Raw genomic sequence first — 23,010 nt, forward strand, 5'->3', positions numbered from 1 at the left:
TTGACACAAAGCCCATGTAAAGCAGTACACTGGGACCCCAGGGGTAAAGAATCTGGAAAGAATCTTGATTGTGGGAGGGCAGAAGGGGAAGGGAGAGAAGAAAGTAGATTAGCACCTGTAAAGCAGAACCTGGTGAGTGCTTCCAGAGATACAAGAACAAGCTGGTGGGACAGCTTTGTGATTTTTGGCTTCCCTAAGATATTCACAGGCAGAGCTTAACAGTTTCTGAGATGGACCTATTAAATCAGCCACATTTTTTTTTAAAGAAGGGTCTGTAAAAGACTAAACATGATTAACTTGGAGGTTCTTCATAATCCAGCAATCTGTCTGATGGACCTCTTCCCCTCCCCTCCCCACACACCCCTAAAAATCCAAGAATGAAAACATGGCAAGCTGATCAAAACAACTAGAGCAGCCTTAAGTCTTAAATTGATCTTTATTTTCCATTCTACAGGGGCAGACAGACACTAGACCTTCCACGTTAAATAACAGTAAATTCCACATCTTCATCTTCCAAGAAGATAATTCTATAACAGAGGCAGGTGACTGCTCTTTCCTACAATGCTCCTGAATACTGATATGCTGGAAGAGCCCCTTAGGGCACATCCCAGAACCAAAATGTTAATAAATGCCCTCTATCGGGAAGAAATGTGCATCAATGGGCTCACTAAGTTGGGGAACTAGAATTTGTAAGTACTATTTTTCTCCTCCAAGGGAGCTTTACCATTGCATTATGTTAAAATTTAGAAATCCCCACAAATACACAATGCAATTAAATCTCACCCGGTAACAAGCCTCCAAGCTGTGCATCCCCTGGTTGGTACCCCCTCATTTGAATAATAATTGCTGCCATTCATTTTACAAGCATTCCTCTATCTTGTATGCCTCAAAGGGCAGTTTGCAGCAATGGGAAAATTATGTGATGGGCTAAAAACACACATGACATTTAAACTAAATTAACAGGAAGACTAGTCAAGTCTGATTTTTTTGTCATGTGTCACCACCGCTTAATAGAAATTTACCTCCTTATTTTTCCTCTCCAAATTTCATTTGAATGCTTTTTTAGAAACACAACTTGCCTTTCTGAAAAAAAGAGAGTCAAGCACCCCATAAGAAGGAAACGTTACTTCAAACCACACACACACACAAAAAAAAAACCCTGCAACAGGAAGTAGAATAAGGAACTTAACGTTGCATAAAATCATCTCATGCAATGACAGAGATCAAATACATACAGTTTCCACATGTGTGCAGGCAATACTTCAAACAGCCCCAAGATGAGAGGCTTAAGCCAAGTGTTCAACCAAGTGATCTTATTAAACGAGACAAAGGCCCATGTAACTATCATCACACCAAGGAGGTTCGTATCTAATACAAAGGGAAATTGATGAAAGAACACTCAAAACATGAAGTGCTAGCTGAAATCGGTAGAGAAAATAGGGCCTCTTCAGAAGATCACTGTGTGGGAAAATGATGTTTACAGGATTATGCAAAAGAGAAGAGACACAGTTTCATAATGAAAGACAATTGTGAAAGATTTTATTCTAAATAACGCATGCAAGTTATTGTGGTCATTTACTGCAGACAATGTGAAGGGAGGCGAAGTCCATTTTAAAAGACAAGTCCAAACCTAAAGCAACTGTATGAAGTCATATTCCAAGAGTGATCCAAGAGGCCCTGCCTATAAATGGAAATAGATGTAAACTGCTGCCACACAAGAGAATTTCTAGCAAATCCATTTTCTACTCCTATGAGCTTTCTCAGGAAATCATTACTGGGAAGTCACTATTTATCAAAGACCCATTCTGGGTATGTAAGGGAGGGAGGGAGAGAAGCGTACAGGCAGACTAGAACATAGTAATTAACCGTATGGCTGGCTCTATGTTAAGTCTTTGACACATACAATATAATTCAACCATCATCACGATCTTGGATGGACGGTATTATTTTTCCCATTACACAGATGAGGAAAATTTTTTTAAGATTTTATTTATTTATCTGTGAGAGACATAAAGAGAGAGGCAGAGACATTGGCAGAAGGAGAAGCAGGCTCCCCATGAGAAGCTTGATGCGGGACTCGATCCCAGGACCCCAGGATCATGACCTGAGCCAAAGGCAGACGCTAAACCGCTGAGCCACCCAGGTGCCCCCAGATGAGGAAATTTAGGCTCAGACTATATAAGGTAACATGCCCATAGAACTAACAATAGCAGGAATCAGTACTTGAATCCGAGTCTGACTTCAAACACTGTGCTCTAATGCTATACACTGTCTTGATGTGGTAGCAGTGGGGGCAGGAGGGTGTGGAGAATGAGATTTATTATTGCACATCTGGAGTCTGAGGAGATCGTGAAGACACACATTCAAATTCAGGGATGGAGAAATCTGGGTTTCTATCTGGCTGCTGCTTGAAATGAGCTGCCTGACCTTGGACAGGTCAATGTACTTCTCCAAGTTCTGGGTTCCAAGGTTTCTCTGCCATATAGATGAACACTAAAGTCTAAAATCAGTGATGAAGGGGCACCTGGGTGGCCCAGTGGTTGAGTGTCTGCCTTTGGCTCAGGTTGTGATCCCAAGGTTCTGGGATCGAGTTCCACATCGGGCTCCCTGCAGCAAGCCTGCTTCTCCCTCTGCCTATGTCTCTGCCTCTCTCTGTGTCTCTCATGCATAAATACAAATCTTTAAAATAAAATAAAATCTGTGATGGACACTAAAGAACTGCCCCCTCTATCCAAACAAGAAGCTACTCATAAGAGTATTGGTGGAATACTACACAAATCAAATGGGCATTCTGGACCATACTTTCTCCAGAGGAAGAGACAGTCATTACTGAAATAAAGCAGGTAGAAGAGGACAGCCTTTCCACACCTGTTCCTACCTCTCATTGAGAGGTGCTAGTTTTCCCAACAGCCCTCCCCTCACCCTGGTTTCCCTCCAGGCTAAATACTTCTGAGGGGCTCGAGGTTGGCAGCATGTCAAACTAAAGTTAATTTTGCAATGAGTTTGGCAACAAAGTACTAATACAGAATAGAAGCAAGTCTTGCAGCCTCTTAACCAGAACGTCTTCTTGTCTCTAATTGGGAACCACAGACCCTTAGGAGTTCAGACCCAGTGGAGACTGTTGTAAAGAAAGGGAGTGATGGTTTACAGAATCACAAGACAAAATAGGAATCAGAAAATACCTTTCACCATTTCAGGTTAAACTATGGTGGTTAAACAAGAAGATAAAGCAACTTCCAGACATTTAACAAGAGATGCCATGAGAAATGTTGCCATCCTTTCCTCCAACCCATTAAGAGCCTCAGATTAATAATATGAAACAGAAGCATGAACATTGGGTAGTTATAAATAGACACTATTTGATGATCAAGCGTAATTTTGCATACAGAGCACACGTTGAGATAATCATGGCCAGAAGGTACTTCTGTATTTCTGATTAACTTTACAAACAGTTAAAGTACATAAGAGAAGGAAATCTTAAAAAGCTTTAATGGACTGGAAACAAACAAGCAAATCCACCACATGAAATTAATCATAATATTTATAAAAGAAGCCCCAAGCACTTTAAAATGAAGGTGGGAAAACTGCACTAAATGATTTTTTTGTAAAGCTATCAGATTTTAACACTAAAAATTTCAAAGTGCCTTTTATGAGCAAAGTCCACACACCAATGGGACTCTTTGGAAGCCAACTGTGAGTTCTGTGACCAGGTGGCTTGTTCTGATTCTAAAGAGTGCCCAGGACATGGAGTACTTCGGCAACCAGATTCGTATCAGAGAATACAGCAAGGAAACTCCTTAGAATCTCAGGGGTCTGTTTGGTTTCAAAGTTGCTATATTCCTTAAGTAAAGGATAATACATTTTTAAAAATGATATAACTAACAGCTTCAATAAAACCAAGGTAGACTATCATATGTCTTGATTTCTAATGAGAGGCATATGAAAACATTTAATTGAAAGGACACATTTAAGAAACAAAGCAGATAAACATAGGGGAAGGGAAGGAAAAATAAAATAAGATAAAAACAGAGAGGGAGGAAAACCAACAGACTCTTAATTCTAGCGAACAAACTGAGGGTTGCTGAAAGGGAGATGAATGGGGGAATGAGGTAACTGGGCAATGGGTATTAAGGGGGGTACATGATACAATGAGCACTGGCTGTGACATGCAACTGATGAATCCTATACTCTACCCTAAAACTAATAATATATGTTAACTAACTTGAATTTTAAAAAATAACAATAAGGGGACATCTGGATGGCTCAGCAGTTGAGCATCTGCCTTTGGATCAGGGCGTGATCCTCAGTCTGGGATTGAGTCCCACATCGGGCTCGCTGAGGGGAGCCTGCTTCTCCCTCTGCCTATGTCTCTGCTTCTCTGTGTCTCTCATGAATAAATAAAATCTTTAAAAATAATAACAAAAGACAGAAAACATGAAGCACCTGTGACCAATATCAATTGCTTAGATGAAAACTTGGTTCAATAAGAAAGCCAATGCTGTTCTGTTTCCTTATATGTTTGTAATATTTGCTCTCAGGACCATTCAGCTGCCAGGCACATTACCTGACCAGACTAAAAGGTCTTCAGTATCGTAGGAGTCCCTGGCCTTGAGCTCCCACCCACCTGACAGGTGCCTAACAGATGACCAAGATGTGGATGGAGCCCTTGTGATAATGTAGCAGGAAACACCTACCGGCAATGTCCTGCTTCCTTCAAATCAGTGATCCACAATCATCAGGTATTTCAAACACTTATATGGTGAGTACCATGCTCTGGGGAATACGACTTCAAGTTATAAAGCAAGATCAGATAGATGAATTGAAACATAATTTGGAAAAAAGAAAAAGAAAAAAGAAACATAATTTGGGGGGTAAATGGCCTAGTAGCAAAATGCATGAAAATGGCAAGTCAATTTCAATCGTTTTCCTTAACTGTCAAAAGAAATATTAAGCTTAAAGAAAAAACAAAGTTATTACAGATGGATTTTAAAAGAAAAAAATAAACAGAAATATTCATATTCTTATTGAGGAGAACAATGCTTTTTATCTTTTTCAAGAAAAAAAATAATTCATTCAGCTCAATTCCAATAAAGGTAAACTTGGAAGTTTTGTTTTATTTAAAAACTCTACTTATTAAAATTTAAAGATAAATTTAAACTCTAAAAATCCAGGAAGCTGTTGGATATTACTATATCCAAAAGCCAATCTAATGGAAAACCTTATCTATGATAAACATAAATAAGTTGCACCTATACCATAGACTAGCAGAATGCCTGACATGCAGGACCCCGACAATACACATTTGTTGAATTAATGAGTAGTTGAATATATTTGGATTTGTCGTGCTATTTCTTTGTCCTTGCGTATGAAGCAAACTGTGAACTCTTATATAAGTTTTTCTATAAATACCTGCTAAAGAGAGGAAGGATGACTGGCATTGAAAAGAAACTTATAAATTTCCAACTTATGATCCATACTCAATATTATCATGAAGGTTTTGGCACTTAGAATTCTGCAGTGAGTCCTAAGGAATTTTTTCCTTCTAATTTAAAATTATAGACCATATAGAGTATCTTAAGAACATATGGCCAAGTTTATGTGATCATCTGAGGAGAATAATTCCGTTTCATAAAAAATGCAAATCGAACAGTAGTGCATTAATTCATGCCAACCCTGCTCTCAAGACAGTCACCAGGGACCTCCCACATGAAATCAATATGCATACATCTATTTAACTTTTATCACTGGCTCACTAAGTAAATATCAGGCTATAGACCACTTAGGTATTCATTATTCACAAGCAAATAGCAAACGTAAAAAGCGGGCTGATAGTGTCAAGTCGTTAACAAATCAATCGATAACTGTTCCCTTGTTTTAGTTTGCTGAATGAGGGCAAAGATGTGCAACATCTGGAGAGCAGACTGTTAATGTGCTACCAAGGTGCAATCTGTTAACGGCAGAGGGTTGTATATTTACGCTGACTCGGAGACAACCTCTCAAGGAAACGTGAGGTTGTATCTGTCTTCTCAGGCTTTAATAAGCGCTGAGACAGATCCACTCTTGGTACTACTCCTGTATACCAAAGGGTTGAGATCTCCAAGGACCACAGTGGGAAGCGAGACTCCCTTGCCTCCCCAAGGTGTCCGCGAATGAGACAGAACGAAAAACACATTTGAGTGCCTTGCATGATGAGGAGCAAAGGATTTCATCCCCAAACCTCCCATTTCTATGGCTTCTGAAGCAAGATTTCAGCATTTTTCAGAGACCACATGTATCCCCAAGCAACTAATCCCTCCCCTCCCAGAGTGAACAAGGATGGTTCCAGTTTCGTAAAACACCTCACATTTGTTTTTCCTAAGTGTGAGCCCTGATAAACATGACATTCACAGTGCCAAACCCCTGAGAATAGCATCCTTTGTACATTCATTTTAGGATGATCGCTACTCCCGTCTGTCTTGTGTCACAGACAGCCAATACGTCGTGCTGTATCTGAGGTCACTTACCCAACGTGTCAACGTGTCAACTAAGAGACAATGAAAATGAAACGAAAAAAAGGAAATTCAGTCACTGGAATAAAGCTGAATTTCACAACTCCTTCCCCACTTCATACCACATGATAAAAACCATTGTCTACAAAGTGTCATCAATGACAACAACAGAGCTCGGAGAATTGCCCACTTTTCCTTTCATCTGTTCTAAAAAATCAATAGCAAGACTCAAAGCCATACAAATGATGCTCTTAGAATTATAAGAACTAAAGACAATATAAGGTAGAGACAGAGAGAACATCCTTCCCACTAACAGCAAGAGTTCAAAAGGTCCCTCTTCACCCTGTACTCATTTCTGTGACTTGATCTGTGGGGACAACACTGACTATTTGTTGTCAAATGCAGAAGTTACCATCAGCATAAGCACATATCCCTGCTGGAAGCAAGTCGTGCTGGGTTTTAAATGAACCTGCACTGTATTTACTTACCCTCCTGTCTTATTTCCTAGGTGAAAGGTTTAATTAATACTTCACCCCAGAAGCAATCTGCACAAGAAACAGCTTTATTGGGAGTAGAAGTCATAACAGCAATCCGTTCATTCTGTGAGTGGCAATTTTCTTACTGTGTTTTCCTTCTCTTCAAGGGAGATCGTGGTCCCCTCCTTCTGCCCCAATGATAAATGCAGAGGCCATAAAATGATCCACAATGAACGAGCATTGGAAAACATGCTCTCATTGCCCCTTTTTCTGTCTTCATCTAAGATGCTCAGGGCACCCCTTTATTCCAGAGCACAAATCCAAGCAGGCCCTCCTCCATAACACGAGCAAACCACACTGTTGGGTCCTGCCATTACATTTTCTCTGTTTATCAGCTTGGCAGCTAGGGGCACACACAGCCAGGATGTCAGAAGCAAGTTGCAACACGCGTGCTCTGCACACACTCTACCCCCGCCCGCCCCGCCAGCACCTGACAGAAGCTGCACCCACTTCCCTCCCGCTGCCTGCCTTCTCCCCCTCCCCACCTTACCCTGCCCAACAGGTTGTCCTGAAGCAGCGTCTCCTGGAGCACGGGGGCCACCTCCTCCAAGCTCAACATGTGGCAAAGGTCGGTGAGTTCCTCCTGTCCCAAGGACCCGGTGCCCGTTGTATCAAAACTGTCAAACAGCTCCTTGAGTCGAGCCTCATGCTGGTCCTGCTCCACCTCATCCATCCCATAGCCCACGGCGCTCACCTGTGTGGAACAGAGACAAGGGCGGGTTGTGGCAGCCCCGGGAATCCCACCCGTGCCCTGGCCAGCCCCTCAGGAATGCTCTGTGTGGCCTGGCCCCTGGTGCTGGTCGATCAGGACCTCAGTGGAGGCAGGCAGGAGAGGTGATGCTGCCCCCCGCCCCCGCCATCCCCTGCCCCAACCCCCAGCAAGACGGTAGGGCTCTCCAGGAGCCAGCCCTGGCCAGCCCAGTTCCCACAGGCACTCACACCAGGGCCACAGCCACAGGCCGGGTCACGCGGGGTAACATTACCAGAATGAGGGAGTCTCCTCTCCTGCCTGGTCTTCAGGCGGGCAGCCAGTCTCAAACTCAAGACCAAAAGAGCAGTTCTCTTATCAGCTCATCTGGCCCTGGACTTACAGAAGGTGAAAGGCCACTTCGGATACTCAGTGCTTTCGAACTACTTGGTAGACCAATAGGCTGTGGGGCCTGAGCTTCCATGCAAGTTGGCGAGCTCCAGCCCGCCTGCCCAGATGTTGCAACCCACCCCTGTGGCCAGCCTATTTAGTTCCACATCGTTCAGCCTAGATGCCCCCCACCACTGTTGGCCTGAAGACTTGCTGCGAGAAGCACTAGATGAACATGTCTGATACAAAACCACCTCCCTGTTTACATGAGACACACGCCTTTTACACAAGTTCCTCAAAAAGCAGCACAATTAACTTCACTGGTGCAATTACATGAGGTGTGACAGGAAGAGCAGTCCCTGAAGCTCACTTTAGTCCCCAGGAGCTTTAGGTAATGCCTAGTTGCCTAGAGAAAGGGGAAAACACTACTCCAAGCTTTCAGATTATGAGGTTCAGAGGAGCCGCAGACCAGACGAATCATACAGAGTCTCAGGGAACCTCCCTTATCCAGACCATCTCACATCTGCACACCTGGTCAACCTGTTTTATGTCCTCTGGACCACCCCCAACCCCCAAACCTTCTGTTTCTCTACCTTTCCTGGGATCAATAAAAACATGGACTCATGATGAACTCAGAATCATTTTTGCTAAAAATATACATTATGAAATTCTAGGTTCCTCCTATCTTAAGAGTGAAATCTGGGGTTTTTTTGCTTACACAGTATTTAATTTTTAATGTGGTGTGGCTTCCAGTAATAAGCCTGAAACCTGCCCATCTGAAGCTCCCTTCACCATGATGCAATAGAGCCAAACACAGCGTATACCCTGGAGACGGTGACCTCAGCCATCTGAAACAAGGCTCTCAGAATCAGCCCCTTGACTATAAGCAGCACTTTAAAAAATATATTTTCTTGCCAATACATTTTTTACTATGATTAAAAAAAAACACATAACATGAAATTTTACAAAAATTTATTAACAAAATGTTAGGTGTGAGGACAATCTTCACTATATGTTGTGTTGTTGTACAGATCTCCAGAACTTTTTTCATCTTGCATGACTGAAACTGTACCCACCACAGAGAAACTTCCCACTGCCCTCCTCCCCCAGCTCCTGGCAATCACCATTCTAGTTTTAAAAGCAGCACCTCTGAGGCACCTGGGTGGCTCAGTGGTTGAGTGTCTGCCTTTGGCTCAGGTCATGATCCCGGGGTCCTGGGATGGAGCCCCACATCAGCCTGCTTCTCCCTCTGCCTAGGTCTCTGCCCTTCTCTCTGTGTCTCACATGAAAAAATAAATAAAATCGTAAGGAAAAAAAAAAAGGCAGCACCTTTAACAAAAGCCCTGAGTGGGCAGCCCTGGTGGCTCAGTGGTTTAGCGCCATCTTCGGCCCAGGGCATGATCCTGGAGACCCAGGATCAAGTCCCACATTGGGCTCTCTGCGAGGAGCCTGCTTCTCCCTCTGCCTGTGTCTCTGCCTCTCTTTCTCTCTGTCTCTCATGAATAAATAAATAAAATCTTAAAAAAAAAAAAAAAAAAAGCCCTGAGTAAGGGAACTCTCTAACTTAGAGGTGATGTTCATAGAGCAGATGGGAAACACAGGCAACATGCAAGTTCAGGTGTTGAACATGGACAGGACTGAAAACGAGAGAAGCTTCCATCACACGTCAGTGCCACTCTAGGCAGTGCTTTCTTCCCACAGACACTGTTCAAAATACTACCAGCTAAAACAGAGCCTTGACCATCCCAAGAGTTTCAGCAGAACTAGGTGGATTCAAATAGTTCCACCACTCTTCAGTTTTTACTGAGGCCACTCATTAAAGCAATGTAGCACCATCTAGATCCAGGCTCCTGGTCCGGGTGTGTGTGTGTGTGTGTGTGTGTGTGTGAGAGAGAGAGAGAGAGAGAGAGAGGAGTGGAGAATGGGTCTTCTAATTATCAGCTTTTCTATTACTAAGGTGCTGCGGGCTCTGGCTGCCTTCCCAGGGTTGGTCTGTTGGGTTAACTAATCACCATGCAAATGTTTTCAAAATAAGTTGAGAGTGCTATATAAACATCAGAGCATCAGAAAAGAAACACCAAGGTGTTAAGCAAAGCCACAAAAGTTAGGAATTTAGAGAGGGCCAATGCCTAGCTAATGAGATTTACTCAGAGTCTGCACGTTGCTGTTGGCTAAGATCTGAGAACACCCAGGTGTGCTGGGATTTTCAGGGTTGCGAGAGCTCTCAGCCCCACTCGGGTTTTACAGTCCCAGTTTTACAGGCTACAATCTGACCAACTTCATAAAAGGCCGCCTATTCGACTTTCACTTGATTTTGCATTAAAAAAAAACAAACTCAAAAGTGAAAGAATTCTAACATTTCCTCTTTTTCAAATTATTTTTAAGGGGCGGGGATAGGTTCATTTAGACCAATGAAAGAAAATCCTAAAACTCATCATGTACTGCAAAGTCCTGATCTTATCCATAGCTCTGAATTTCATAAACTATCATTCCCTGATCTTTGGGAGGTCATTGGATTTTCACTAAATCAATCTCTTCACAGCAGCTTTCCTTTTCTATCTCTTTATTTCATCTCCCTCCTTCCCAAGACACTGTGCTTCAGAAAACATTCTTTTGACTGAAGGGGTGGAAAACAGCCCCAAATCTGCGGAACAAATGAGCATACGGAAACATCCAAACGATGTTACATATGGTGACAAGTTGTCAGTCCTCATTTGGCACAGAATGCATTTTTACTGGTTGATATTATTCCCCAAATGTTCATGAGTAATTTCATGTGCAAGAATTTTTTTCTCCTCACTTGGCAGAAATTTCCTTAAGGACAAGGTCCACAACTCATTTCTTTTACATCCTCCCCCAAATGCATAGTACAGTCTGTTCCTCACACCAGGGACCCAGTAAACATCATGGACTGACAGTGTAGGGAGATCCCTTGAGTGGAAACTTTACTCTGAATGAGTGATAAAATGAGCATATGAAGACTTTGAAATGCCTGTTTCTTCCACAAGCACACCTCTCCTTCCCCATCCAACCCTTTTTTCAAAGGCATTTTCAGTCTTAGATGTAACTAAGCAGTAGAAAGCCAGAATCCATCCCAAACTGTAGCATCCAGAACTGGCTGGAGTTTAAGGAGTTAGTAATTAAGCCAATAGATTCATAAACTTCAGCTGCATTTGCAGGGATTTGGGGGTGGGGGTGGGGGGTGGGGGCGGGAATTCTAGGACATGACTTTGGAGGAGAATCTAAACTAAACACTCTCCAAAGTCCTCTTGTTTATAGAATAGGGATAATAATACCTATCTGAGGGCAGCCCCGGTGGCGCAGCGGTTTAGCGCCGCCTGCAGCCTGGGGCGTGATCTGGAGACCCGGGATCGAGTCCCACCTCAGGCTCCCTGCATGGAACCTGCTTCTCCCTCTGCCTCTCTCTCTCTCTCTGCATCTCTATGAATAATAATAATAATAATAATAAATACATAAAATAAAAAAAATAATACCTATCTGAAAGGGCTGTCTTGGGGGTTAAAGATGGCAAGCAAGTGACAGGACAGTCCCTGAGAAAGTTGATACAAGAGTAGAATTGAGAAAACCACTAAGAAAACAGGAGCGACTGACAAAGGAGGGGTAAACTGAAGAAAGGTAACTTAGTCAACCAGCCAGAGATCGGCCTTCAGAGAAGCAGAGCAGAGGCTGTGGAATGCCTCACAGAGAAGAATGCACAGAGCAGGTAATGCATATATAAATAATATTATAAGGGCAGCCCTGGTGGCGCAGCAGTTTAGCGCCGCCTGCAGCCCAGGGCCTGATCCTGGAGACCCGGGATCGAGTCCCGCATCGGGCTCCCTGCGTGGAGCCTGCTTCTCCCTCTGCCCCTCTCTCGCTCGCTCTGTATCTCTCATGAGTAAATAAAATAAAATCTTTATAAATAAATAAATAAATAAATAAATAAATAAATAAATAAATAGTTAGCGGCAGCAAGTTAAGACTCCATGCCTCCTCCATCTTTAAAAGCAGATTACTGGGATCCCTGGGTGGTGCAGCGGTTTGGCGCCTGCCTTTGGCCCGGGGCGCGATCCTGGAGACCCTGGATCGAATCCCACATTGGGCTCCCGGTGCATGGAGCCTGCTTCTCCCTCTGCCTGTGTCTCTGCCTCTCTCTCTCTCTCTCTCTCTCTGTGACTATCATAAATAAATAAATAAAAATTAAAAAAAAAAAAAACCTGAAAAAAAAAAAAGCAGATTACTGATACATTTAACATCAAACAAAAGCAGAAAGGCTGAAATATAGTTGGAATTAAGAAGAAACTTTTTTTTAAACTTCTGAGCACCTACTCTAAGTGTGGCCTACACTGAATACTTCACATAAATGATCTCATTTAATCCTTCTAATTCTTTAAAGTAGACATCATAATCCCATTTTAAGATGTAAAATCAGGCAACTCGTCCAAGGATACAGTGCTAATATGGGGGTGGAGCTGAGATCTGAACTCTGGACTCTATAAATTATGCTCTCAATCCTATGCATGCACACACAACACACGAATGTAACCACTGAAATGACATCAAGGCAAATCCCTTATCTCTACCTTCATGTGTTAATCAGCTAACAAAGAGTACCAAGTACCAGAAACCACCATGAAAACCTGATGGCCACAAACTCCTCCAAATTGGAGTGAGGGGAAGGGTGGGGTTTCTTCCTCCCTACCTCTCTAAACCATTTACTGAATAATTATAGCCTATAAGGCATAGTGATACACAGAACAAGCACTCTTTTTTTTTTTTTTTTCCAAAGCAGAGTTGGGATTTAGAGCAAAGAAGAAATGCATTTTTTTTAATAAAAGTGACCGGGAAGAGTCCCCTATCTTCAACAGTGGGCACAATCCAGAAATTGATCATTGTTAAATTACTTCCTCAGAACACTTAAGTATGTCTAATCTGTGCCATCAATGCTTTCCAGAGTTAAAGCCTACAGACACCCACCAGAGACAGAAATCTTACTCAGAGATGAAGAAAGTTGGGTTTTGAGTGACAACTCCTCCTTCAAATCACAAAGGACAATTCCAATTTTATAAAGCCTACCACAACCCAGGGCCTCTCCTCACCATCTACCTTCCCCATCAAACTGACAGAAAGCCTTTACAATTCCGTTGGAATAGAAGGGCGAGTGTGGCAATATTTTGGAGTTTTAACCTAGGGATGGATAAATAAGAGGCAGATGCACAGAGCCATTTATCAAAACATTTACCACCCAATAACCACCCATACTGAGAACTATTTGGAGCATTTTCCTTCCAAATAACTCAAAACAGGGCTGCCAAAATGCGCAGCCCCTGACAGGGATGTCCATTACAGATCTGTGTTACTGCGCTCCGCTCGGCAACCCTGGCTGATGAATACAATGCCAACTGGGCCTGGAAAAGAGGTGGAGGTACAGCTGGAATAATGAAGTCCCCAACATAAGGCCAACATGAAGTGGATACATGAACTTATGAACTTTCCAGCATCCGAGGTACAGAAAGGAGTTTGTAAGAATGGCACCCCAGCCAAAGGGGAACTCTGTTCTGGGCCAGAGGGAGTGAAAAAGGGACAAAGTCTGGCAAGGGAAAACCAAATAATAAATGAACACAATGCCAGAGCCCCTAGCCCAGGCCTTTTATTTCCCTCCAGATGGTCCAGCAGCTGAACAGCTACGAGGAATGTCTGGATGCCCCTCTTGGCTCAGCCGCTCTCCTTGGGTATCATAAAAGATGCTTTTAGATTTGTGTTCAGACATAGCTGTTGGGGGTCCACAGACCAGGCAGTGACCACCAAGTGACTAATTTAGTTACTTTATAACAAAAGGGGTGAACATGGACAAACCTTACTTTGGGAAAGCTTTTCATTCATGCCTTCGGCTTTCACCATTTGGCAAGTCAGAGCCTCCCAACGCCAATGATCAAATTAAAATGTTTCTTTTTCTTCTCTTTTTTGCAAACACTTTAATTGCAAAGATTTCCAGTCTTGTCAATTTGGACTCACTTCAGCATATAACGAAATAGTGACAAGAATAAATTCAGTTTCAGTAAAGGCTTTAATAGAAAACGCAACTGTCCCTATTTACATATCTCTATAGGATATTTCTGCCAGAAATTATTGCTGCTCATCAAAATGACTCCTGTGAGGTAGCCTCCTCTCAGTTCCCGGCAGTACCTCAGTTCTAGCTGGATACCACAAGCACCAGAGCATCACCAAGAATAAAATCATGGCAGAAAGAACACAAAAGTTTAAATGCCACCACACACACAAAAAAAGTCAGGTTACATAGATTTGAAAGAAAGTAACCACCTTTGCTGATTACATCCTACTTGCATTTATTCTAAAACATTCAAAATATTTTTCATATTTTACTATCCTGAATGATGGGCCAAAACCAAGCTTTTGTTAAATCTAACAGTGAGGTAGATTACCAAACAGGGAGTCAACTCAGGGTAGCTGGAGGAAGAAAATCATTAGCCTCGCACGTTCAATCAATAGCCTGTAATCAGCTACTAAGAAAATTACAGAAGCAGAAAACATGTTTGTTACTTTCTTGAAAGAGACTGCTTATAGCAACTTTCACTTCTTGAGCCGTATTTACTGGAATTAATCCAGAATGCCTGCAGCTATGAGCACAGTTCCCCCAGGGAGAGCTTCTCTTCTCACATCTATAAACAATAGTTGCCCAACTTTGTTTTTTTATGTGAACATTAGAACATAAATACTTTGTAATTTTTCCATCCAAAAGCTTGAATAAATGATTAACTGCTGATACAGATTGCAACAAAGAAGTGTTCTAATTTTGGGGGGAAAAAAAAGTTGCTCACTTACATATTCCCATAATCTTTTAAAAATTCTATTTGTAATAAGATAAAAACATCTTTTTGCAAGCCTCAGTTTCTCCACCAGCTCCTGCCCAGCAGATGTAAGCTCAATAGCCAGAATTCAAACCACATAATTTACTGGCTCACAGATGAATTGGCATCTATAAAAATAAACCTCCCAAAGAGGCTGCTTGAAGCCCACTAAAATGCTCTGGCTCAACTTGCCAACCCTTTATAAATGTAAGACTGATAAAACGTATTTTCATTATCAACAGAAAATGGAAGCATCAAGATTGGTGAAATGTTAGTTTAGAAAGTCATTTGCAGTGACATTTAAAACAATTTATTTTAGCAACATTTGACTTAAGATAAGAATATTGCCTATTAAATCAAGGTTGGCTGTTGAGAATTCACTGGGGCCCTATTCTCCCCCTCTGCGGCAGTTAACATCTTTTGACATTATGGGTCATCACATATCTAAAATGAAAAAAAGATGACGAAAGACACCAGGCCATTCTGAGCAAGTGCCTATTAAAATGACTGATCTTTGACATTTTAATGCAAAGACTATGCCTGTGATGGCTTCCCTTCTATTGCCCCTGTAAAGGCTTCTCCTGCCTTGGCAATATCTTTATTGATGCCCAACCCATGTGGAACATCTGTAAGTCCTTCCCTTTATCTCTGCTGACATTAAGAATGCTTTCCCCTGCGGAATGGCCAGAGAACAGGTGAAAATAAACCTACAAAGGAACTCCCCAGGAGTTCACTTCACCTCCCTAAGAACATTCACAACAGGCTGAAGAGATAACTGGTTTTTCAGCCAGCCTGTCCTGTTACTTTTATGCACGGCCTGGAAATTCTCACAAACTCCAGAGCAAGATCTGCCAATATATCAGGTCATCCACCAAGACGCTAGCCGCTAGAGAAGATTCAAGATAAAATTAAGCTGACACAGGAAAAATACATTTCCTTGTAGACTGTCAAGCCTCTGGAAACAAGCCGACGTAAGATTTTGTCAACATATAGAAGGGAGCCCAACTGACAAATCGTCCATGACCTCAGAAGCTCAGCCCATGTGCCACGATGGACTTTATCAGGATTCTAATCCTAAAAGGCTACCGTGTCACAAAAGATAACCATGCGATCGGTTTTGATTTCACAAATTCAGGAGTTAGGTTGTATTTGCCATACGAGTCCATCTCAAGAATTCCTCTGCCCCTGTTAAATAAGGAAGGCACAGGATCTCCTGATAGCTAAGTTGTCTAACAAGGTACACGGTAGGGCAATCTTTCCAGCTCCCGTTTTATGCGCACCTCTACCCGGGTTTGTCCAGGGCTGAGACTAGGAAAATGCCTCTCCCTCTCCCTCTAACTTCACGGAGGGAGCTTTCAGCAGTGAAGTGTTTCCAGCAGCTTTGTCCTTTTGTCAGAGACCGGTCTGGTCGTTGCAGAAGCCCAGCCCCGGGAACCCTGGAAGCCTCCCCCGCAGCGCTCCACACTTGCACGGCGCTGGGCTGGCCAGCAAGGCTTCCAGGCAATAACCGCGTGTCGTGTTGTCCTTTTCCCCTTAGTTCCTAGTGACTGCGCTGGGGAAGTCCTATATGCGTTTTCCCCACACACCTTCTAAGACCCCCTCGCCCCGTTTAAGGGCCGCAAACTGCTCCGGCTGCTCAGAGCGCCCAGGCTCATCACCTCGGGTCTCCCCCCGCGTCTCGACCGCAAGTCGGCCCGGGTGGCACAAGGCGACTGGACAACCCCGCCTTCTGCCGCCTCGGGGACTCCGCGCGCTGCGGGCCCTGCACACGGGAGCGGCCTTCCGCGGGCGGCTGCGGCCGGGACCACGCGGGTGGCGGAGGACCCCGGCCCCGGCGACCTGCGATGCAGATGCAGCTGCGCCTCCGCTCCGCCAGCCCATCGCACCCCCAAACCTCAGACGCCCCATTGTGTCACCCGGCAGCGCACAGGCTCGGCCCCCGCCGCGCTCGCCTACCTTCTGGCGGCCTCTCCGTTGCGCCCGCGCCGCCGGCCGCCCGCCTCCGGTGCTCTGCAAAGCCGAGGGGGACGCTTTGTTAGGGCTCAGGACGCGGGACAATGCTTCGCAGCCGGCGCCGCGGGTCCAGGCGGGCGTCCTTCAAAAGGACGCGACTGGGGACCCGCGCGGGCGTCATTTCCATATGTAAGGGGCCGGCGCGTACAAAAGCGCGGCTCTCCGGGGCCGCGGCGCGCATCCTCCCCGCCCCCGGCCCGGCCCGGCCCGCCCCGGGCCCGCCCCGCCCCCTCCCCGGCCCCGGGAGCGCCCCGCGGGCACAGCTCCCGCCCGGCCCCGCGCGCCGCAGGGGAAGCCCCAGCCCGTCCCGCGGCGGGGGGCGGCGCGAGGCCTCCGCGCACCCCCAGGCCGCGGGGGGGGGCCGGGAGCGGGCTCCTGCTCACCGCGTCGCGGGGCTCAAGCGCCCGGGGCCGCCGCAGGGACCATGGCCGCGGGCGCACTCTGGGCTCGGAGGCGGCGGCGGCGGGACGGCCGCGCCCAGCGCGCTCGGCTCCCGGCTCGGCCGCGGCCACCCGGAGCTCTGGACGCGGGGAGGAAGGGCCGGGCCCGGCGGCGCGGCGGGGAGGAGCCAGGGCGGCGCCGGGGCTGCCGGGGGAGGAGCGCAGAGCGGCCTCCCGGCCCCCGCGGGGTCCGCCCCGCCCCGGCCCGCCCCGGCCCGCTCGGGTCGCGGGAACCCGGGGAGCCCCGTCCCGGCTCGGCCGCCGCGTGGCGCCTCGGAAACGCCCGGGTCCGCGCGGTGCAGGTGGGGGAGGCCGGCGCCTCGAGGCGGCCAAGCCGGGGCTACGGCTCCCCCGCGCCCCCCGCCCCGCCGAGCCTAGGACACCCAGGCAGCCGCGGCTCCGCGCGAGGAAAGGCCCCCGCCCCGGGCCGGCGGGACCCTGGGGTGGGGGTCAAGGTGCCCTTCCCGCCCCCGGCGGTCCCGGATTTCTTGGCCCCTCGGCGCTCCTTGGCCGTCCTTGGAAGAGGGCTCCGGGGGACAGAAGAGCGCTGGACTTGGCTCGGGGCTGAGTGACCCTCCGTGACCCTCCCACCCCGTCCAGGCCGGCTTCGCACCTGCCCACCGTGTCCTAGAGGCTCCCAGCCCGTACCCAGCCTTCCGCGGCTCTTCCAACCTCCGTCACTGGCCACACTGTTCGGAAATTCCTTGGAACTGGCAGTTCTCCAGCCAAGGAGTGTTCAGTACTTACCACCTCCTACCCCTACTCCACAGCTCCCCCCCAAATCTCTCCTTTCTAACCCCCATCTTTACACTTTGATTTGGACCCCAAGTCCAAGCCTGTAGGCAGCAGCTGTGGGCAGGTGACGTCCACTGTGCTGTCTTTGAACTGCAGGGTTAAACGTTACTGGCCTTGAAGAAGGAGCCGCTTCATCCGGATAACCCCTAAGTCTGCTTATTTCAGGAAGAAACTGGAGAACATTCCCTTGCTACTGAAAGAACAAGGGATAGAAAGGAAGGAAAGTAGCATCTATTGAGAATCCAGTGTGCTGGAAACTTAGCAGAAATGATCTTACCTAATTCTCACACCACCTTTAGGAGACAGACATGCCCATTTTGCAGATGAGGAGACTGGGCCTCAGAGAAGCTAGGGCGCGCATTCAGGGTCACACAGCTAGTACTAAGCACAGCTGAGATTCAAAAGCAGAATCGCACTAAACTAAATACACAAATGAGAATATACAAAACTGGTGACATTTTGAATAAGGCCCTACGACTGTATTAATGTCAGTTTCCTGGTACAGTTATTCAAAATATTACCATTGGGTTAAAGGTCCATATACTATTATAAAGTTCTATATATGTTACACTATTTCTTAAAACTTAATGTGAATCTACAGTTGTCCTCAAATTAAGTTTGGGTTTTTTTTAAAAAGCATATCAGTCTTGGGGGCACCTGGGTAGCTCAGTGGTTGAGCATCTGCCTTCGGCTCCGGTCATGATCCCAGGGTCCTGGGATTGAGTCCCACATTGAGCTCCCCTTGAGGAGTCTGCTTCTCCCTCTCCCTGTGTCTCTGCCTCTCTCTCTTGGTCTCTCATGAAGAAATAAAATTTTAAAAAAAATAAGGCATATCAGTCTTATTTTAGAACCCAGTTCTCTTTCAATGCATGCTCCTCCGCCCCCTTCTTAATACTCTTGTGCACACACATGCTCATGTACTTAATGCACAGTTGTTCCATCCAGTAGTAGTTATACAACACACAGACACACAGTTAAGTGAATAGCTAATTTGTTAGCGGAATACTTACAGAGCTGTCATCTTAGAAGAATGTTCACTGGGGAAGGAAACAGCCAACAGTCTCAGAAGGTAAGAATGAAGACATGTTTCTTGTTTCACCTAATTTCTGGCATGGGAGCCTCATCCTACCGGTTCTCTCTCCAAGCATCCCTTTTACCTGCAAGAATCCTTAAGGTTGGGATTGCTCATTAATTCAAAATGGTGATTCCTGGGAGCTAGGGGATGTTGGAGGTGGTGTTCACTCTCTATGGAGAAAGGTCAGAATTGGTGGGGGTTGTGTGATTTGAGAAACACAAGATACTCTTTCTTGAGAGCGGTGAACGGGGTGGAGTTAATGCTGGGACCAGACACTTGAAATGACATCCAATCCCCAGGCTTGCTACAAAGGAGGGGAGAGTGTGGAGCATGGCTACTTTGTGGTGTAGCTTTGCAAGGACAATCTTACCAAGGCAGATAATTTAATACCATGTGCCTGCGATTTAGGTTGCATGGGGTGAAAGGTCAATTTTAGTCCAGCATACAATCATTGGGAAAAAAGCAGGGTCTTGCCTTAGAACCTATCACTTGAGCTTTCCTCTGTTAAACAAAAATAAAGATAGTAGAAATAGTAGCCAGGCTCTGATTCTACATTATATGCAATAGAAGGAAAAATGAAAAGAGACATAAACATTTACCCAGCCTGTACAGACTACATTTCACTCGAATCTGTTGCAGTTTATCTGCCTCTGATATTAAGAGGCACTTTACAAAGAGCCTGTTCAGGGACTTGGGACGCTTAACGAATTAAGGCAGGTGATGTCTTTGAGTGGCTTTTTGCAACATTTTTCAGTATTGGACTGGCTTTCTCAGGTGGCTAAAAGCTCTAAAAAGTTAACCAAAGAATAATCTAAGGTAGAGAAAGTCTGTTTCTTCTTGAAGTAATTTTGTAATGATTAAAGCCAGGACAACAACAGTGGATTTTTTTTTTTTTTTTTTTTTTTAAAGGAGAGAGAGAAAATTCAGGTGTTGTAAATTTAATAGGATCTACAGAGTCACTTCTTTTCTGGGTAAGGAAAGCTTATAGTTCTAACCAAATTCAATCTACCCTCCCCCAAAGTCACAGTTGGGGATGAGTTATTTCTTACGTACAGTACATTTAAAAACCAAACAAAGCAAAAATGCTTCTGTCACTCCATAGTAACTCCCATCTCCTTCTACACTTCTTTAATAAATGCCTTTCTTATTTCTCTGACCATATGAAGTGATCAGAACAATCTTCACGTAAGTGACACTGCATCAGGGAGGGCTAAATGGTTAAAGTAGATCATCATTTCTAATCCAAGCCAGGGACTGTGTGGGTAAAGGGACATCATACTCTCCCCGAGGACCTAAGGAAATGGGTGGTGAAAGAAGGAAAGGGGAAATCTGGGTTCCATCCAGATGCATAAGTCAAGGGCTAGGAGAAAGTTTCAATGACAAAATGATGGTGGTAAGCACCCAGGAAGATGCTGGGAAGAAAGGAGATAAACACAGAAAAGGGACAGGAAATAGAAGGCAAACTGATTTACACTTTTGCCCCTGAAGAACCCATGTTAGGAATTAGGATTCTCCATTTTCCCTCATGAAATATACTAAAGACAGGACACAGGGACTTAGCATAATTTACCTTATTATTTTTTAAGTAAGCATTGAGTACCTACTCTGTACCTACTACTGTCCTGGAAACCATGAGATATTCAAAAGAAACATCAACCTTGGCTCTTGTCCTCTCTGTATCATTCATTCTCCCTTGGGTAAGCAAAAAACATGCATAGGAGAGAGTAACAGAATAGTGTGAAGTAGCATTAGACTCTAATCAGATCTTCCAGTTGGGAGATAGATAGATAGATAGATAGATAGATAGATAGATAGATAGATAATCTCCATATAAAACATGACAGGGAAGAGAGGGATGAGTCCCCTCAAACATGGCTTCTGTTAGATCATTCAGCCCATCTTCTTTCATGTCAGGTCCTAGATCTCCTTCCTGATAGGCAAGGCCCTCCCTACTTGATCCCTGCGGATGAGTGTTTGCTCAGTGTCCCCAGACAACCTACCCTCCTTCTACTCTGCTCTTACATGTGCCGCTGAATCTTCCCTGTGCTGCTCTCTCTAACCCAGATCATTAGTCCTAAGGCATATTTTATACCTTGTCTCTGTCTACTGTTCTTTATTAGACTCAGCAGTTAATGCACAGCAGGAAGTGGTTATTGAACATGTGCTTTCTGGAGCTCATGAATTGAGCATTTAGGTGCTTTCCAAATACTTGGCACTCAGTGGAGAAGAGATGTTGCATGTGTGTGCATGGCAGAGGAGGAGGACTGCTCTTCACTTTGGGAAGCGTCTATTTTCATGTGTCTGCAATCTGGAAACGTCCTACTGTTCTAAAAATTAAAAATGTCTCAAGACTGACACTCTAGCTTCACTCAAAGTAGAAGGAAATGAAATTCTAGTTTAAGGACCATTTCTCTTCCTTCCCCTTACACTCTCTTAAACACTTAGCCAACATGACATGAAATTTTTACCTTTTTACAAAAAGATCTTTGAATGGAAAATGATGCCATTCAAGACAACTTTAAGTTTTCTAGAATTTGATGTGCATCCAGAAGAAATGGGAACCTGGGAACATATATTTTTATATAGGTCAATAAATAAATAAATTTTAAAAACTGTTCTGTCCAATAGAAAGGTAATATAAGCCACATGTATAATTCCAAAATTTCTAGTAGCCGCAATTTAAACGGGAAAGTAGTGAAACTGTTTTTATTTTATTTAACCCAATATACCTCGAATTATTATCATTTCAACACATAACCGATATAAAAAAATTTTTAATGATATAACTTACACCAGCATTTGTACTGAGTCTTGGAAATCTGGTGATTTTTGGCACTGGTCACCCATCTCAGTTCAGACTCACCATATGTGACCATTGGTTACTGTAGTTCGTAGTGAAATATTAGAACAATAAGAGGATTCCAACTTCATCTAACCTCATTTCTTGTTACAAGGAATCTGGGGTTGGGAGGGTTACGTGCCTTGCTTTACATAATCTCATAGTGATTGCATCAGGCTTCTAGGCAGAGCCCATCCACCCTCACACTCACCTTCTGTGGTGAGTCTGCATGGATGATGCAGGCAGCTGCCTCAAAATGAAGCACGACGTTTAGAGATTTTTTTTTAAATCACCACCTTCTATAACCCTTGGACCCCCCAGTAGTATATTAAAATAAAATTTCAGAAGAAAATAGCCCAACACATACTATTTTAATACTTGGAAATGACAGCCCTGTAGGCCATTTGCTAATGTGTGCCCCATGGCCCACGTGTTTTCTGTTCAGCTGTATCTGAGTCTGCAGGGCACCCAGCAGAGAGAGAGGGCTAGAGGCCCAGAAGGCACTGCTGTGCATTGCCTTCCTCCAGGGATGTGTGGGAGTGGTACTTCTCCATCATCTATCCTTCATCTCACCCACATCAGCTCCTGCCAGCATCCTGAGGACCAGGGTTCTGCTTTCCACGATTAATCTCAAAGACCGTCAAATAACTGAGTGACCCTTTGTCTTCAATCTGCACATTTTGCAGTGCTTTATATTCTGAACCAAGCCAAAGCTGCTTGTGGGGAAAATGACCATTTCAAAAACAGAAAATGAGACCAATAGAAAGAGAGCATCGCTTCCAATAATGAGGACATCTGGGAGTAAACGGAATAATGAGGGCATCCTTGCACCTGGATTGATGAGACAGCAATCAGCCATGTCATTTCAAAAAAACAA

At 44.8% G+C, this 23,010-nt stretch overlaps 1 protein-coding gene across 16 annotated transcripts in view; it reads right to left on the reverse strand.

The window, feature by feature from the left end:
• NIN (ninein) overlaps positions 1-17,428 on the reverse strand; it is a 98,388-nt gene extending 80,960 nt beyond the window's left edge. For all 16 annotated transcript variants that reach the window (XR_013386194.1, XR_013386193.1, XM_077909262.1 and 13 more), the window contains exons 1-3: positions 17,368-17,428; positions 16,928-16,981; positions 7,515-7,718 (exon numbers count right to left, since the gene is read on the reverse strand). Coding sequence is in view for 14 of the 16 variants with exons in the window: in XM_077909262.1 (XP_077765388.1) it covers positions 7,515-7,697 (183 nt within the window). In the remaining 2 variants the exon portion in view is untranslated. The remainder of the gene's footprint in view (positions 1-7,514; positions 7,719-16,927; positions 16,982-17,367) is intronic.
• Positions 17,429-23,010: the final 5,582 nt, after the last annotated feature.

This window comes from Canis aureus, chromosome 9, assembly GCF_053574225.1.
Source record: "Canis aureus isolate CA01 chromosome 9, VMU_Caureus_v.1.0, whole genome shotgun sequence".
Lineage (NCBI taxonomy): Eukaryota > Metazoa > Chordata > Mammalia > Carnivora > Canidae > Canis > Canis aureus.